Source organism: Anopheles coluzzii, chromosome 3 (genome assembly GCF_943734685.1).
Source record: "Anopheles coluzzii chromosome 3, AcolN3, whole genome shotgun sequence".
Taxonomy (NCBI): Eukaryota; Metazoa; Arthropoda; class Insecta; order Diptera; family Culicidae; genus Anopheles; species Anopheles coluzzii.
In genome coordinates this window covers 70,371,849-70,389,224 of record NC_064671.1, presented here as the reverse complement: position 1 = coordinate 70,389,224, position 17,376 = coordinate 70,371,849, and the positions used below count along the sequence as shown (strand labels likewise).

Here is a 17,376-nt window from a genome sequence, read left to right as displayed (position 1 = left end):
CACTTCTTCATCGCCACTCAGAGAACGAAGAGCGAAGACGATGCGTTCCTTTTTTCCTCAGAGTGAGTTTTGTTTTTGGGGGCAAGTTTTTGCGACCAAAGCAAAGCGATGGGTGTGTGTGTGTGCGGTACACAAGCGAAGTCGTAGTGGTGGTGAAGATTAATGACGCCAAGAAGGGTAGTGTAGTGTATTTCTGCTTCGTCTATGAAGACATAGAACATTTAATAGCTCGCTGAACGTTTGTTTGATCGGATGCCTTGTGTAATAAACTTCCTTCGCCTCGTGTTGGGATGCATGATTTTTCTTGTTTAGGACACGCAAAGACGAAAGACTTAAAAAATGCTTCATGCATTTAAACGTCGGTTTTTCATGCTATTGCAGTTCACAAAACCAATCCTTCCTTACTGTACAAATATTTCATTATAGTCATTCGCTTTCCAATCGTCTTTTGCGGGCTCATGTTGAGCTAACAGTGACAAAAAGCGACTTTTATCATTTCCACTTGGCAACGTCAAACACGCATTCGCGCAAAACTTCCGTAAAATTCCCATTCCACCATTGCTGTATGTCTGACGCAAACACATGAGAACACACTGGCAGGGACCATAGAAACACCATCCTATTTATATTTATGGCAACAATTTTTCTCCAAAAGTGTGCCAAATAAATCAAATCAGCCAGAAAATTCGTGATTTTACATGCGCAAGCACGTTCGGGCGGGCAAAGCAGTCTCGCGAGCAGCAGCGCGGTACAACACATTCGACGTTATCCATTTTCCCGGCTCATTCGGAAACCGCTTCGGATGCGTTTGGCTGCTCAATCGATACTGAGCGTTTGTTCTTTTTTTTTGCAAATTTCAGAAGATGATACTTTTGTGCCGGTTTTTGTGTGCTAACAACACATTGTGCTGATTGTATTTATTCAAGCTCGGCGCAAGAAGCAAGCCTTAAACAAATGTATTTATTTTTAAAAGTTTAGAGGAAACCCGCCGCAAAAGCACTCCAATTAGGGAGGACCAAAAAAAAATCACACATTCAGCACAATTTCCTTCGCTTTTGTAGCGTTTGAAGTTTTATCGAGCATGTTTATTTGGCACCAGTTTTGTTTGGCGATAACTTTTCGAATCAATTCATTCACTTGTGCTACAATGTGGAGTGTTGTGCTGTTTGCTCGATCGGTGACACCGCCTGGGCCCTGGAGCAAAGTAGACAAAAACGTTAACTAGTCCCCGTTCCGGACAATCATGTCACCGCTCAGGGGGAGGGCGGGGGGGGGCTTCCCTTTGAGACCCGGCCGAGCTTACTGTTTCGCATAAAATTTCCTCCATCATGCAAAAACAAGCAAAACAAAGCGCCTTCACTGAAGGGTTTCTTCTTCCCATTTACTATGCCCCACAAGGCCCGGGGTAAGCTATTAGAAGTACCGAAGCGATCCCCACTCAAACAATAGCAAAGCTGCAACAGCTAGAGCACACACACACTCACAAAGAAAAACAAGCCGACGCCAGCAGTTTTCCGGCCCCACTTCGGTGAAAGATCGTATGAGTATTAAGGGATTAAGGGATGAAAAAATCCTCCCGTCCGAAACCCGCGGTGAACCAATGAGCCGATAAGGGCAGAGTGTATGGGAAACCGCTCCCAACTAAGCACCATCTCCTTTCCCCCGGTGCACGATTCTCATCCTCATCCACATCCCAAAATCGAAAGGGATAGAGGCGAGGTAGGACCGAAACGTTCCATCGTAAAAATCTCTGAAGCTAGAAGTAGGAAGATTTTCCTAATACCCCGACCCCTACCACACACACCAACGAGGGATCCCTTGGTGCCTTTACCTTCAGCAACGCACCTACACCATCCCGGACCATTTTCGGAAAGTTTGACGCTTCCCATCGACCAACTTTTACACATAGAGGAGTGATGAAAAGGATGAAAACGGACGGTTGGGATCGTAAAAGAGGCAAAAAATCGGAACGCGTCTCGCGGCAGAACGCCGGCAAGAATGATTCTCGCGCAGGAAACTTTCGAAACGGATACGGTTATATTCGCTTTGCTCTGTTGCTCTCTTTCTCTTTTACTCACAAAACGTGGTCAAAATCTCAAACGAGCCGCCATTCGGGAAACGGTTTCACCAAGTCCACATCAAACGATGGGTCGCACACACACACCCATCCACCCGATAAGATATCTCCCAACGAGACCAACGACATGGAAGGACAACAAACAAAAAAAAGAACCCACCCAGAAGACAATGCAGAACAGACGAGCCGCAAGGGACACAAGAACCCCCCTTCGTCGAAAGAAAAGAAGAGCGTGCAACTGAACGTCTCATAAAATTAGATCATCAAATCTATAAAAATAATCAACGACGCTCTGACACCGGGCGTCAGGGAGCGCCAAGACGTCGGGCCCAAACGTCGGGTGTCGTAAAACCTTCTGGAACCTTTCCCACCCTCTCGTCTCGAGTCAAAGAAAACCTGAAATTTGCTAGCCCACCAGGACCAAAACTGTCGACGGCCATGATCAGGGGCCGTGATAAAAGTCAACTGAGTCATCCGTTTTTAGTGAGTGACTGGTTCGGCTGGGCCCCTTCGGTGCGCTCCCAAGTGTGTCCTCCGTGTGCGCTTCAACCTCTTGGGAATTGCTTTCGAGAGGGATGCTCTCTCTCTCTCTCTCTCTCTCTCTCTCTCTCTCTCTCTATCTTCCTTTACCCAATTCTGGTGAAAAAAGAAAGCTGGCACAGTACAGCTCCAGGTTGTTGATGGTGCGCGTTGCGGTGTCGCGTTTCATTATTGCGTACACTTACGCGGAATGGACTGCTTATTGTTCCCACCGTTTCCGCGGCTTTCCCGCGCCACTTATTGCGCATTGTTTGCCGTGCAAAATCGGAACGACGCAGGTCATACCCTCTCGCGCGCCAGAAAGGAAGCACCCCGGTGGTATGAACGTTTTATGGGATCGTATTCACACCGTGCGCCACACAAACAGACAAACAGGGCAACTTCCAACATCAACGCAGCGTGCCAGGAGCGGGAAAAGCAAAACACTTGTACCGAATATTGCGCACCGAACAGGTTTACGCGCAGATGTTTCGGCGGTGTCGGCCGTGCGCCCGCGGATGCGTTGCAGAAAGATATTGCTTTATTATACATATTGGAAGATTTTTGTTTTGTTTTTCAAAGGTTTTTTTTGCTTACGAAAGAAATGGTTTTGTCTTCTGACTCATGTAACGTCATGCTTTGCGGTGTTGGTTGTGCAGAAAGGGCATTTTCTTAAAATTAGTATGCCTCTCGTAAAAAAGAGATTCTTTCTTCGAAGAATTTTATGCTCCGGAAGATTGTAAAAACCCAAAGCCATTCTATTCTCTAGGCGGGAACATATTTCAGAACCTCCCATAAATCCTAGAGAGGGAGAGGAATTGAAAGTTAATTGGATCTGTTCCTTTACACCAATTAACTAGCATAAAAGATTGTATAGCCTAGATATGGATCTATAAAATGCATGGATTGTAAAGAATAGTAATACCTATAGGCTCTAAACTAGCCTAAGCATAGGAAAAGATGGCTAAGTTGTCGAGAGCAACCTAATTCTGGGAACGTTTAGAGAAGATTACAATCTTTAGGGTATTGAAGACTCTCTTAACTGAGGCTTTTTAAACCAAAGATGAATGGTTCTAAAGGGCTTCTCTCAGTAAACCGTTTAATCCTTATTACTGCCCTTTTCACTGAGCTCTGCTTCACTGGAATCTTCAACTTCTACTTCGTCACATCGGAAATTATTCATATCAATTACACATCAGCATCACCAGTTCAACACCTCACACATTGAAATAAAATAAAACAACGAATGTCTCGAAGAAAATCGATCCATAACATACTCCAAACACGATTCCAACGCCGCCCACTCTCACGGTGTAATTCTGCTAAACACCGACTCATCTGCTTCAGTGACACGTTGAAATTGTATACATCCACTCTGCCGCGCGACACGTTCGTGCCGTCCAACAAGGTGTAAACTGATCGGGCCCTGCCCCTCCCAGGGCCCACACAACACCCATGTCGGTCGCTTCTTCAGGCAAGCAAAGCAACCATACCCTTGAAATAATAAATAAGCAAGGTGCCAGCGAGGATGAGGGCTATCGCCAGCAGCACCATCAACGAGATGATGATGTTCGATGGCAGCCGAACGGGAGCAGCATGAAGCAAAAATCTCTTCAGCAGGTTTCTTTTTTTGCTCGTGCCATTGAATTGATTCGCCGTTTTCGAGGTGATGAAGCTTGAAGTTGGGGCGCCCGCGCGCTATCGAATGACGATGGTTTTTTTCCCAAGAAGCTCGCCCCGTCATGATGTGCGGCACAAGTGCCACTCAGCGCACATTAAAGATTTAACATCTTCACTCTCTCGCTTGGCACCACATTGGGATGAGGTAGAAGGTGATAGGGCAGCCTGGGTAATGGTATTAAGAGGTTTTTCCCCCCTTCTTTCTATTGGAACGAAATCTTACACCCGTGATTCCACACTTGCATTGTCGTCCACACATATAACGTGTGAGAAAGGGAAGGGTCTTGGTGTTTGGGGCAATATTTATGGGGTTTTGTTATCATTTACTGACCCCATCAAGGTGAATGTTTTCCATTGATTTTGAAGCACAATGAAAGAAGCTGTTATTATAAATTGATTTCGCTTTTTTCAACGTTGGAGCTTAGTACTAACAATGCTTGGTTAGTACCGTAAGTAACAAAGAAACCCTGAAGATCATTCGCTTGGTGCAGATGCAATAGGAGCAATGTCTTCAATATCTGAGCAAAGAATTAAATAAAGATTAATGTCTTATTTTCATCGCCAATAGATTGAATCGTCTGGACATTGAAGAAGTTAGAACTATGGAACTATAAATTAAACCCATGGATTTTAAGTGACATTTCAATAGAAGGATAAGATATTACCTATAGTTCCAAATGTATTGAGAAATAGAAGTGCAATTGTGTAATTATCGCAATTCCTCACATTTCCTGAGTTCTCCAGAATTTCTCCAAAACATTCTTGAAATTCCAGAAATCTTGAATATTTCAGCAAAATTGTTCCAAAACCAACGTCGAATACAGATAAATTAGACTCTAGCGTACGACAAAAAAGCAAGAATATATAAACAAAACTAATGAGCTTCTTTGTTTCCAATATCCTTTCCAGGTTCTTTGGCAAACCAACAACCACCCGCTCGCGGGACGCTCGAAAGCAGCAACGACAGTACACACCCCAACCAGGCCACGGCAGGGCCGCAACCTATTTACCACCGAACCATAGATAGTAGTCAATTCCTCAACACCGCCCTTCGTCCGGATAGGCCATCATCCAAAATAACTGCAAAGCGGAAAGACTCGCCATTATCCATCCCTGCGACACCAGACACCCCAACTACAGCATTCCGTAGACCTAAGAGCAATGTAGCTTATAACAATTTAGATAACGTTTTACATACCGTCGACGAGCCACGGGAGGAGGGCCGGATTTCATGGGGTTCAGAGCAACTCGAACAGCGCCAGCACTACGGTTACACCGTTGACGACCGTTCCAGACATTGGCGCCACCGAAGATCTGCTAGCACTAGTGAACTACAACCGGAAAACTATTCCACGCGTTCTCCCAACGCCAACAACGTGCGGGATGGGAGTGGTTCCTCCCACCATGAAACGGCGGCAGACATTCCTACTGCTCGTGCAACTGCTGTCAATGCTAATGATGGTAGCGCAACCGCTGATGCACAAAATCACAGTAGGCACAGCAGCACCGAGCAGCAAGGCCCTAGTAACGCACCAAGCCAAACGCTCCCGACCGCGCCGGCAGCTGTGATCGATAGTTTAAAGGCGAGTAATTTAGATCAACAAATTAGCAGAAACCCACCGGCGGTGGTACCGTCGAAATTAGATCCATCGGCAACTGGCGCACACAAAAGTGTACCCGCCGGAGCAGCAGCAGCAGCAGCAGCAGCAGCATCAAGTCGGCAAAGTTTCCCATCGACGCAACCCCCAGGGAAGACAACGACGCATCCACTTTCACACTTCGCTAGCGGTCCTCCGCAGGAACGAGCAATTACAACGCCAGCCCATTCTTCGGTGACAACTGACAGCCACCATTATTACGGCGTACAGCAGGAGCAAGAGCAAGCCCGCCCCGTGCCATCCGGTGGCGTCGCCAATATCATTCTGCTTGACGACCGCGTCTACATTACCCCGGTCCGCCGTACCAGCCGGGGCAACCGGACCGCCGACCTGACGCTCGACCCGACCGGTGCCATCTTTGCCGGTCCAAACTTTGACGAACAAATCATCTTTCTCAATGGGCCCGATCTGCCGGAGACGGTGGAGCCGGTGGCGCGCGCCCGAATGGGAAAAGTTGCCCGCAACGCACCGGACGAACCATTAGCGCTGCCGCTCCGGCCAATCGGGCGCGACCCGGCCGACTCGGAGCAGCTGGCGGACGGCAGCGTGGTGGCGGTGGTGTACGCCGACCAGCACGAAACGGTCCGGCTGAACTGCGAGGTGGACGCGGACATTACGACCGGCGTGTGGCTCAAGGATGGCCAGATAGTGCACGCGGCCGACAAGAAGTCACGAACCGCCGACGTACGGTTTGTGCGCGAATCGTTCGGTGCGCTCACCATCACCGATGTGCTGCTGGAGGACGATGGCGTGTGGCAGTGCGAGGCGGAGAATGCGCGCGGCTTCTTCTTCAACGGCCGGCCAATCAAGCTGATCGTGCTGGGTAAGTTTGTTTTTTCCCAGCTTCTTCTGCTGCCAGCGACAGCGAACGAACGTCTCAAAAGTTTCCCTTTGCTCGTCCAGGCGCTCGGGACGGGCGCTCGATTGATTCGTATTGAAACACGCCGGAAACTGGTACTGCCACTTCCACCACGGCCAGAAGAAGGAGTAGAAAGGAAATGAAGTTTCACAGCTTCACTTCTTTGCTCGACGCTCTGCTTGCAGCGCAGCCACTTTTTTGGACGAATGCGCTTCATAGACTCGTTCAGTTTTGATTTTCCTTTCCATTGCTCCAACTACGGAGGATCCTTTTTTTCTCTTTTTGCTTCGGCCTTGCTCCGTCTTATCGCACCGGAAACAGAAGAACAAACAGTTTCGAAACTAAATCAATCTCTTGTTGCAGATACGTGCAGTTTCTTTGCTCTTTTTACTGTATATGTGTAAAAGAACGGTTTTACCATCTCATCCACAGAGATCGACTGGGACCTTGAAATTGGATTAAGCAGCTTTGCGGGTTGCGCGGATAAGTGCAAAGTTTTCATATTTCGCAATGATAGCACTTTGGCAGTGTGCCTGTACGCTCCGCGGGGCCAACAAAAAAACTAATTCCATTCCACATCATTTGACTTCTTCTGCTGGCAACATTTCACTCTACGCAGAGCTCTGATGGGTTCGATCGAGAACCACTAGAATGATAAAAATAAATCACAGTTTTCCCGTGCTCCAGCAAGAACATCCTTCGCAGACAACGCGCACGCTTGCATTTCCTTGCCCCGAAAAGTTGCAAGAAAAGCTGCTTTCTGGTTGTACAGCTTTGAAAGATTTCAATCACGACTCACATACCTCCCAAACCGGTACCTCACGCGTATCTCTTCCATTCCACAGATCCACCGAAGGAGCCATATTTGCTGATCGATTCGCGGCGGCTCGATGCGGGCAACATGTTCATCCCGGTGAAGGAAAACTCCGAGCTAACGCTTGCCTGCGTCAGCGAGGGCGGCAACCCGAAGCCCACCCTCACCTGGGAGGTGCTGCTCAGCCCCGGCATCGACCGGCACGCACAGAAACTATCGAACGACGTGCTGGAGCTGCAGGAGATAAGGAAGGATAAGGTTAGTTAGCTCGTCCCTGCGGGGGTGGTGGTGGTTGTTTGAGTAGGAAGAAAGGAAAGGAAAGGCAGCACCACAAAAAAAGTTTCTTTGCTGTCACACACACATAAAAAGCGAACATACTGTCGCAATGCTTTGCGCCTGTTTCAACTGCGCTCGAGTGGACTGATTTTTTGTTCACTTTCGACGCTGCGTGTTGTGACATCGGCCGGATTCAGCTAGCGTGTGTGTTATGCAGTGTGCCTCGTGTGCACGATACTCATCATCAACTCTCATGTCGTGTTTTTTTTTTTTTGCTGTTTGCTCTCCCACCCCAACAGGACAAGGAACCGTACAAGATCAATGCCGGCGCCGTATCGGAGGCACGCCTGCCCGCCGTCTTCCGGGTGCATCACAACGCCCGCATCCTCTGCATCATGGAGCATCCGACGCTGAAAGTGCGCCAAAACGCTTCGATTCTGCTCGATGTGCAGTGTGAGTGGAATTTTTCATTAGTCATATCAATCCCTGGCCCTGATCCTGGGCTCCTCCTCAGCAAGCACACCAGAAAAAAGGAGCCCCACATTGAATCCCGGTTCCGTTTTGTTTGATTCCTCTTCTGGTTTTGCAATATGATTTCCCTCCCTTGGAAACGAACTAAAAGGACTCCCCCTTTTTTGTGTCGGTAGAAATTTCGGCGTACATTCGCGCTAACTTTTCTAATCCCGCTTTCGTTGTTCGGCTCCGTTTCCCTAGACACTCCCTCGTTCGCCATCACGCGTACGCCCGGGTTTGGCTATCCGCTGCGGGAAGGCATCGCCGTTTCGCTCAAGTGTGATGTCGATTCGAACCCACCGAGCACGCCGCTGTGGCAGAAGGACGATGGTGATCCGCCGGTGCCGCAGACGGGCGACGGCTTTCTCAACTTTAGCTCGATCCGGCGCGAACACTCCGGCTGGTACAAGTGCACCTCGAGGCATCTCAACTTTCAGTACTCGAGCATCGGATATTATCTCAGCGTGCGATGTGAGTATACATCATATCTCAGCATTTGGGGAGGTGGCGGAAGGGGATTTCGGAAAGCTGTTCCTGGTATTACCGTTAAATTATCGTTTGAAATGGGTTTTGAGGAAGTTTCCAGGAACTGTCGGTGCTTTGGAAAGCTCGATAGTTTCTTGGTAGCGTAAGGTAATTAAATGAATTCCAATTGTTGACCATTCAGTTGACGGAAATTGATGTGCGAAAACCGCAATTGGTTTTCGGACGATTCTGACCCCGAACGACCTCAACTACGGATGAGCACGACTTCAACTTTAGTTTGATTCCGATTCCAGGCAACTCTGACTATGGCTGACTCCGACTCCGATTTAAACTCTGCAGGACTCCAACTATGAAGGATTCCAATTTCGGACTACTTCAACTCCGGACAACTCTGGCTCCGAACGACTTCGACTCCAGACTCCGAACAATTCCGACTGCATCCGACTTGAACTCTAGAGAACCCCAACTCCGGAGGACTCTAACTCTGGAGGACTCCAACTCTGGAGGACTCCAACTCTGGAGGATTCCGAGTCCGGACGACTTCAACTCTCAATAGCTCTGACTCCGAACGACTTCGACTTTAGACGACTCCGATTCCGATCGACTCCAACTCTGGAAGCCTCCGAGTCCGGACGACTCTGACTTCGAACGACTTTGACTCCAGGCTTCGGATAACTGCGACTCCGGACTATTTTGACTTAGCAAGACTGCGGGCGAGTCCAGATGACTCCGAATCTGAGTCGTGGATGCGCTCCAGAGAGCACATCACTAATCATCACAGAAAGTTTGTACATTTCCTCAATCCTGTAATTAAAGCTTGAAAATAAGTGATCAATTCTCCAGAAAAGGTGAAAGAATTATTGCTATATTTCAAACCTTTTTGTCTACATCCTGAGAAACACACTGTTTAATATCTAAAAAACCCATTTACCATCGATATTTTAGAGCCAGTCTCATTTAAATAACATTAATTCTAGGTCTACAGCATTACTCAGGGACTATTTACCGTTACGAGTTACAACCATTCGCCTTCATTCCTGGAATGGTGCTTTCTAATCAAGCTGTTTATCTTTCTTCTCATTCATTTCCCCCCGAAACCCAACGACTTGCCTTGGACCCAGACGACCCAGTCGACGTAACGTCGGAACCTGTCGAACAGGATCTTTCCCTAGCTCCATCGTCATCCTCCTCCTCCTCCTCCTCTTCGTCCTCCTCTTCCTCCTCATCAGCAGCAGCATCCTCTCCGGCGTCATCCACGTCTGGCGCCTCGTTCGCGCCCACCAACGGAGCGGGCCATGCTGTCGGTGGACCACCCTTCCCCGGAAGTGTACCGACCGGAACAAACTCCTTCAAGGCCGGCGGCCAAATGGAAGTCGAGCTCGGCGGCTCCGTTACATTGCAGTGCCCGCAAGGTAAGGTATGCTTTGGTGCAGGCCAAAATAAAACCTGTGAAGATTAAATTGTTCTCCAAAAGTTTTCCTTCAGTGCTCCTACCCTACCCTACGCTTCTTCGTGTAACATTGTCAGTCACATTTTTACACACTGTTTTTGCTCTCCCTCTTTGCTGAGAAAAGTCATGCTGCATATGCGCTCACCTTGATAACTCACCGGAGAAACTGACTTGCATGCGAATCCTCTAGTTGCTGCCCCGAGTCAAGTTTTTGGGCCAACGGCCAACACCTCCTATTTCGCTACTCAGTTTCACAGGAGCAGAAGAACAACTTTTGCCTTACACCCACTCCTCGTTACATTAGAGCTGGCCACCCTAGACGAATGCAGGAATCTCCTGCAAACAAGACTTTGCAAAGGCAGCGAAAAATTATGTGACATGAAGCTATCAAGCCATAGCCAGACGTGGGCTGCAACCACCCCCGCGGGGATCGCTGCTAGATTGCTTGTCGATTCCGACACTCAACTTTTGCAAGGCTCCCAAATCCCATCCCTGCTCTCTGGAAGAAAGTCAGATGATTTACATACTGATCCAGCATGCCGCGATGCCATTCCAACTAGCGAGAAAGAGAACGGGGCAAATGGAATCAAAATTACAACTCAAGAGCTTAGCCCTTGCGAGCAGAGAAGTTGCACCCCACGCCCTGAACACTGACGTTGGCATTACGTTGGGGGCCGCCGCCCGAAGCGTCTAGACAAGGCCACACAGTCTTGAGCCACGGTCGATTCGAAGCCGGCTGAGCCGACTGAAAGCTGGCAGAAACTTTGCAATGATCCGATTTTGAGCTCACTTTTTTATGGTAATGAAAGAAAAATAGTATTACCAGGCCTATTGCCAACCTGGTAAACTTTGCACTCAACCGAGCAACGCGCCTACCGACGGGCTCGTTCTCCGCAAAAGTTTGCTCTCGAGTGCTCGGAAATGAACTATTGCAACCGGGGCAATTGATGTGCACGGTACGGTAAGCGCTGGGTCGTAGCAGGCGATGATGGTGGCTTGCGTTGTGGTGTGTATGCAAGTAAAGCTCTGATGGCCTTACTACAGCAACGGTTCAGTTTTTTCAGCTTTTTTTCTTCCCACTTTCCAAATTAATGCTCCAGCCTCAAGTTGGAACGAACGAAACCTGAACTGTTTGCCTTCCACTACACGGAAATCTTTAAATTAAACCATTCTAATTCTATCAACACTCCAAAATCTACCTTCACGGTAGTGGCACGAATTCAATAACTGTTATGCACTATCAATAGCGCTCTTTCTTTTTTTTACTTCTATTTCAGGATCGCTTGGCTGCTGGTCGCATCTGGATTCGGCATCGGCTAGGGTGAAGGGATCGGGCGCAGGCCGGCACACCCAAACCGGTCAATTCTCGCTAAAGGACGTCGTCTACCAGGACGCTGGCACGTACAAATGTGTCGGCCAGAGCGGTGCCGGCCGCAAAAAGCTCGAACTGCAGCCGACAGCTTCGGTTGCGGTTAAAGGTAAGGAGCAAGAGAGAGAGAGAAAAAACAAAACTGGTGCTACATTCCTACAATTCCTACTGTACACGACCCGTTCCAGAGCAGAATGGGTCAACTGGTTTTTAATTGTGCACTCGAAACAGTTTTTGCTAGCTGTGGAGAAGGCAAACAAAAAAAAGAGCGAAATAACCCTCTCAAGCTACTCAAACAAAGCCAAACGATCGCGCTTCGTTTCGGTAGCGTTTCGCAGCTAGTGAGGTTATTGAATATTGGCTACGTTTCGTTCTACCTTTTTTTTTTTGCTCAACGACTCTACAAAGCCCGTGAATAGCCCGCGAAATAAAGCGATAAAGGCGCATTCGTTAGCCGAGTGACCTCGCCGACCGGAGCCAATTGCTTTGCCGGGGCCGGAAGCGATACCGAAAAAGAAACCGCAGCACACTCGCACACACAACACCGGCTTCATCCATTCCGGTGCAATTGCATTTCTTGTGTGGATCGAAAACGGATAGAAGAATGAAACACAACAACTACCACAACTGACCACTTTTTCCCTCCTGAGCTGGCATGTGTGGTTCCTGTGCCGGTTCTGGGTCGGGTTGCACACGACCGTGGATGCCGTGTTTCCGTTTTGTTTCGCTTTGCGCCGGACGTGAAATGGGGCGGATCTGTGTGGAATCGATTGCATCGTGGTTCAGCTATTCCTACGGTTGACCTATGGATCATTGGATCTTGGGGAAGCGACTAAAGACCGTCCTTTCAAACCTTCTCGCGGGCTCAGGCAACCCCGGATGGGCAAAGAACGAACCCGATATCTATAGACCCGTCAGCCCATTTGGGCCTTTCGAAGTCCATAGAGGCAAGACTTCACTAACCACCACCACCCTCACTCATCCGGAACTTTATGTTAGCAACACCGCAACGAGCTATTTATTGCTGTCCATTGAACCCAGCGATGTCCCAGACCCTGTTTTGAGAGACAGCGAAGTTATTTGTCCCCTCGGGTCGAGCCATGGGTTCGTGGCTCTTTGGCTGGCAAATGGCCAAAGGTTCCAGACCATACCTAACCTAACATTATTGTCCATTGGCTGTCCCTTCGTGTGGGCAATCGAGAAATCATTCCCGAGGCTATAAAAACGGTCTCACACCGGGGCAAAACACACACAAACGCGCGCGCACGCGATCTGCATGCAGTTTTTCGCTTTGTGTACAAGCTTTTTTGTGATTGTAAGGAAAAAAACAGGACAGGAAAAACAACAATACACCGAATGAAACAAGGCACTGTGGAGAAATTGGTCGGCGGTGGTGGTTAACTGGCAGTGGGAGTTTGGTTTTTTGTAAATCCTTATTCTAGGATTCCACGCTCTGCTTTGCATCGTTCGCAACGATTGCTTACTGTGAGGTGAAACCCGTCAAGCGAAAAATGGTACACAATTGTCTGAATTTCCAATGCATGGAACAACGGATTGCAATGGATTGGATTGGCATCGTTTACAATCGTCATCGGTCAATGAATAATCGAGTGGCATTGTTTCAGTCCTTTCAATCTGCAAATCACTACTGTGTTGTCCTCGCACACAAAATGGAGTTGTGTTTTATGGCGATCAATTCAATAAGTTTAAAAAACAGAGCACAGAGCCCTAATGAACAAAACTCCAACTGTAAGTACCGTCTGGGGGCAATGAGTTTACCTCTGCCATCTTCACGAAAAGCTCCACCATTGAGTTGAGTGCAGTTGCTTTAAATTAAAGACGTTATCTGAAGATGAAAAGCACCGCCCCTGAAAGATATGCAACTACACTGGCCCATTTCGTCTGGACGATTTGTTGCAAACTGCAGTCCACGGATTGGAGCCACGCAGACAACAACAATCAACTCAAAAAAGAAACCATCAACGTCTAGACCGTACGTTTGACTGCAAAAGCGAAATCTTCGCAGTCGGAATGAAATATGTCTGGAGTGTTGGCATTAATTTGTGCCGTTTGTGTGCCTGAATAGCAGCTGAACAGCTGTACACGACGAATGGGGCCTCGTTTCGCTTGGGGAGATAAAATTGGCGGCAATAGTAAGGCATTTGGTGGAATGGGCAATTCGGCAAAGAAAAGAAAGTCAGTTTCAATTTCTTTCATTCGGGTAGTTGCCGTTTTTCCAAGACGCATTGCTTTATGCTCATGTTTGTAGTGTGGTGTGCTTTTTTTTCTTCTCCTCGTTCTGCCCATCCATCCATCCTGATTTCCGGCAAGCCGTCCGCTACTTGCAAGCAGTGATGACCAAAACAAGCCTTACTGCGCTTATTGAAGCAGTTTTGTGCCGGGAGTTTCCTTTTCACTTTGCTGTGCCACGTTGTGTGTGTGTTTATGGAAGTTGCAATCCGTAATGTGAAGTGCATGATGCGGATGTGAGTTGCTAGACTGCTTTTTTTCTGGTTGCTGTGCGCACTGTGGTCGTGGTCAATCATAAAGAGCTCGTGCCGGTAAGCGCAAGCCACTGTCCAGCTGAAGTAAAGAAATGATTTTCTAAAGAAGTCCACTACCTTTGCAGAAAATGAATGTAGTATGCTTCGTGCCTGGATGCCATTTTTCTTCCCGAAAGCGACTAACTATGTAGTGTGTTGTAGGGAGAGGCGAACGTTTTTATTCTACAACTACCCTTCACTTAGTTGGAAATGGCTTAGAAAGGCAGCATTGCACATACCATCAACCAGGCGGAAGATCCAGGTGTACCTTGAAATGCAATTGACTTGCAAGAAAAAATGTTTGAAGTATCCTATCTGCTACGGAACGCAGAGTTACTTTTGCTTGATAGGTAGAAAGTTGGTTGCTTACATTGTATTATTGGCTTAAACGTTTGACTATTGGGGAATGTAGCAGATAATGATGTAAAATTTGTTCGTGAGCTTCACCTTTCAATGTATTATAGTAATTGATGACGTTAAACTTCTCTTTTGAATTTATTTGAATATATAAATTGTCCTTATGCAACTATTTAAACACATAAAGTGTTTCATTTGCGTGATTTCTTAAGTAAATTTCGTAAAATCTACTAAACCCACCCACAAAGCTCTTCATCAAACGTCAAAATAGTTCACAATTCTTGAACGCCAAACCAGTCCATTAAATCAATGTTTCACTGCACCTCTAGAAGAGCATACAATATTCAAACCGAAAGTGAGTGCCTCAAAACCAAAGTAATGGCTCGATGGCTATCATTAGCCAGTAGTCAAGTCCAGTGTGTCACTGACCCGATGGAAACATTTCCAGCCTAAAGGTTTGTCTGATTATAGTGTCAGCACTTTAAGTCATTCGCTATTTAGCCGTATTGTGTACCTATCGATAATGTTATGCTTCCGTCTTCGGGATGCCCCAAACAACCGTCAATACCATTACAACTGTCATCTTCTATTACACACACGCACACAGAGCACCGCACAGTTTGTACAAATGGTGGCTTCACAATGTTTTATCGTTTAGCCATATAATTTCGAATCAATTACAACCAGACAGGACGATCGTGACGATTATAAATGCATTACCACCGAGGTTTTCCTGCCAGTCAAGTTGTCAAGAACCACCCCAAGTGAAGATTGGAGCGTGTCTGAAGGCTGAATAGATGAAGAGCAATGCCAGAAAGTAGGACGATTTCCATTTGGAAATGAAATAAAACTCGCCGGACACTTCTTCTGGTCACTTCTGCTCACAATCTTCGTTAATTTCTCGTCAAGACGCGTTTCGCCAAATTTGTTTGACGCTGACTAATGACGCTGTTTTCCTCCGCTGCCACCCCTCTCCCCCCAAAACACTTTCCCCATTTGTGCAGTTCTTCTTGCTGGGCAGACAGAGAAATATAATGACACAAGAAGATATGCTCCCGCCAGCTGATAAAAGGGGGATTGAAAAAGTAGAACACTAATCATTTCCCCCTCAAAACGGGCGGTGTACCGTGTCTTAATGGACTTTCCCGACCAAACCGTCCCGGAGCCGAAGGTCACCGGACGCTGGACGCGCTGAAGATATGAGTGGAAAATATAAATGGTTCGCATCCGGTGCACCCTTTTTCGCTCGGAAATGATTGATCCCCTTTTCGCACGGACAGCGTCATATATTTCTTCGAACCCCTTTTTTTTCCTGCTGCCTTTTTGGACACACTCTTCGAGAGACACATTCTATTAACAGTGCCGGGGTTTTATTTTATTATTTCATCCACTTGCTTTATCGCTTATTGAAATGTCTTAAAACAGCAACGCTATCTTTTCTTTCTCCGGTACTTATTTGGCAACCATAAAGCGGCAACTTTTACTCCGCAAACATTAATCACAAGCGCAAAAACTTCACTTCGAGGCAACTTTGCTGTGTGTGTGTGTTTCTCTCTTTGCTACAATGTTTTTCAAGTTTTATGTGCCTCCCCCCCCCACCACCCCCCCCGGCTCTCAGTCAAAAGCTCAATGCCAAAACTGATCGATCAACCGAACAAATTGGGCGCGCCCGGAAAACCGAAGCCGAACAATTTGTAGCCGCGGGGCCACCAATTTTTCATCCAGCAAACGGCGGCATGTCCCGTCCCCGTTCCCTCCCCACCCTTAGGCCTTCTTCTGACATTAGCCAGCGCTTCACTTGATGTCAAATTTATTCCGATTTGCTGCGACAAAAGGAAGGCAATAAAATAAGCCCCCACAGCCCTCCATCTCCCTTGCCGCCGTCCTCAACCTGGGCAAGGGACGCTAGCAAGTACTTCGTATGCGGTGGAGCACCATTTGTTTCCCCCATCACGCCAAACTCATCTTCTTTTCTTCTTCCCATCTCGTCCTGCGTCCCAAGTTTGCCATGGTCGAAGGTCCAGATCCCGAGTTAAATGGTCAAAAACTCTCTTGTGTGCTATCTTTCCCATTTTTGTCACTGCCCGGGAGCCATCTTTTGACATATTATGATGGCGATGGATGAAAAGGACAAACCAGTGGGGGGAGGGGGAAAGTGCACGGAAACACAAGAAAACGGGAAGTAAAACCTCCCGACAGCGACCGAAGGAAAAGTTCTTCAGTTGCTCCTATTTTTCATGCACTGTCCGGAGGCATAAAGGAGCTCACTCTTTCCATCCCGCTTGCCACTACCGGTGCAATAATAATAATCATAATGATGACAGAAAATGGACCGAAAATTTACCTATTCCACAAGCCATTTGGTCCGTCACGCAAATTGTGGCGACCCGTACCCGTAAGAGCGAACCGGTGTTGGACCGTCGGAACGTTTTGGAATACAAATTGGTAGAAGAATGGACTGAAGCTTTTTTGGATTCTATTTTTAACCACTTAGGACCCAAATATGGAAAGGATTCTCGGTGCTGCTCCATCAAAAAAGCACTTTCCCTGGTAGCCTGCATGTGCGTGCTCTTTGTCACCGGTGCAGCGGGATGAAATGTGGGAGAAAATTTGTCACACAAACATTTGGTGTATGGAGCTATTTATGCTCAATCAGCAATAATGAAGGAAAATGCGTCTTCAGTTTCTATTTTGCATAAGCTTTTATTCCTGTTTTGTTACTTTAACTTTCAGAAAAAAGTTCCAACTGACATATTTAATTTATATCGCATTTTA

The 17,376-nt window shown here is 47.4% G+C and overlaps 1 protein-coding gene across 1 annotated transcript in view; it reads left to right on the top strand.

Annotated features, from left to right (window-relative positions):
• Positions 1-17,376, top strand: part of LOC120958017 (uncharacterized) — a 57,515-nt gene that overhangs the window by 29,839 nt on the left and 10,300 nt on the right. Inside the window, exons 3-8 of the mRNA XM_040380554.2 lie at positions 5,186-6,757; positions 7,639-7,865; positions 8,183-8,336; positions 8,598-8,867; positions 10,004-10,294; positions 11,610-11,810. Coding sequence (XP_040236488.2) covers positions 5,186-6,757; positions 7,639-7,865; positions 8,183-8,336; positions 8,598-8,867; positions 10,004-10,294; positions 11,610-11,810 — 2,715 coding nt within the window. The remainder of the gene's footprint in view (positions 1-5,185; positions 6,758-7,638; positions 7,866-8,182; positions 8,337-8,597; positions 8,868-10,003; positions 10,295-11,609; positions 11,811-17,376) is intronic.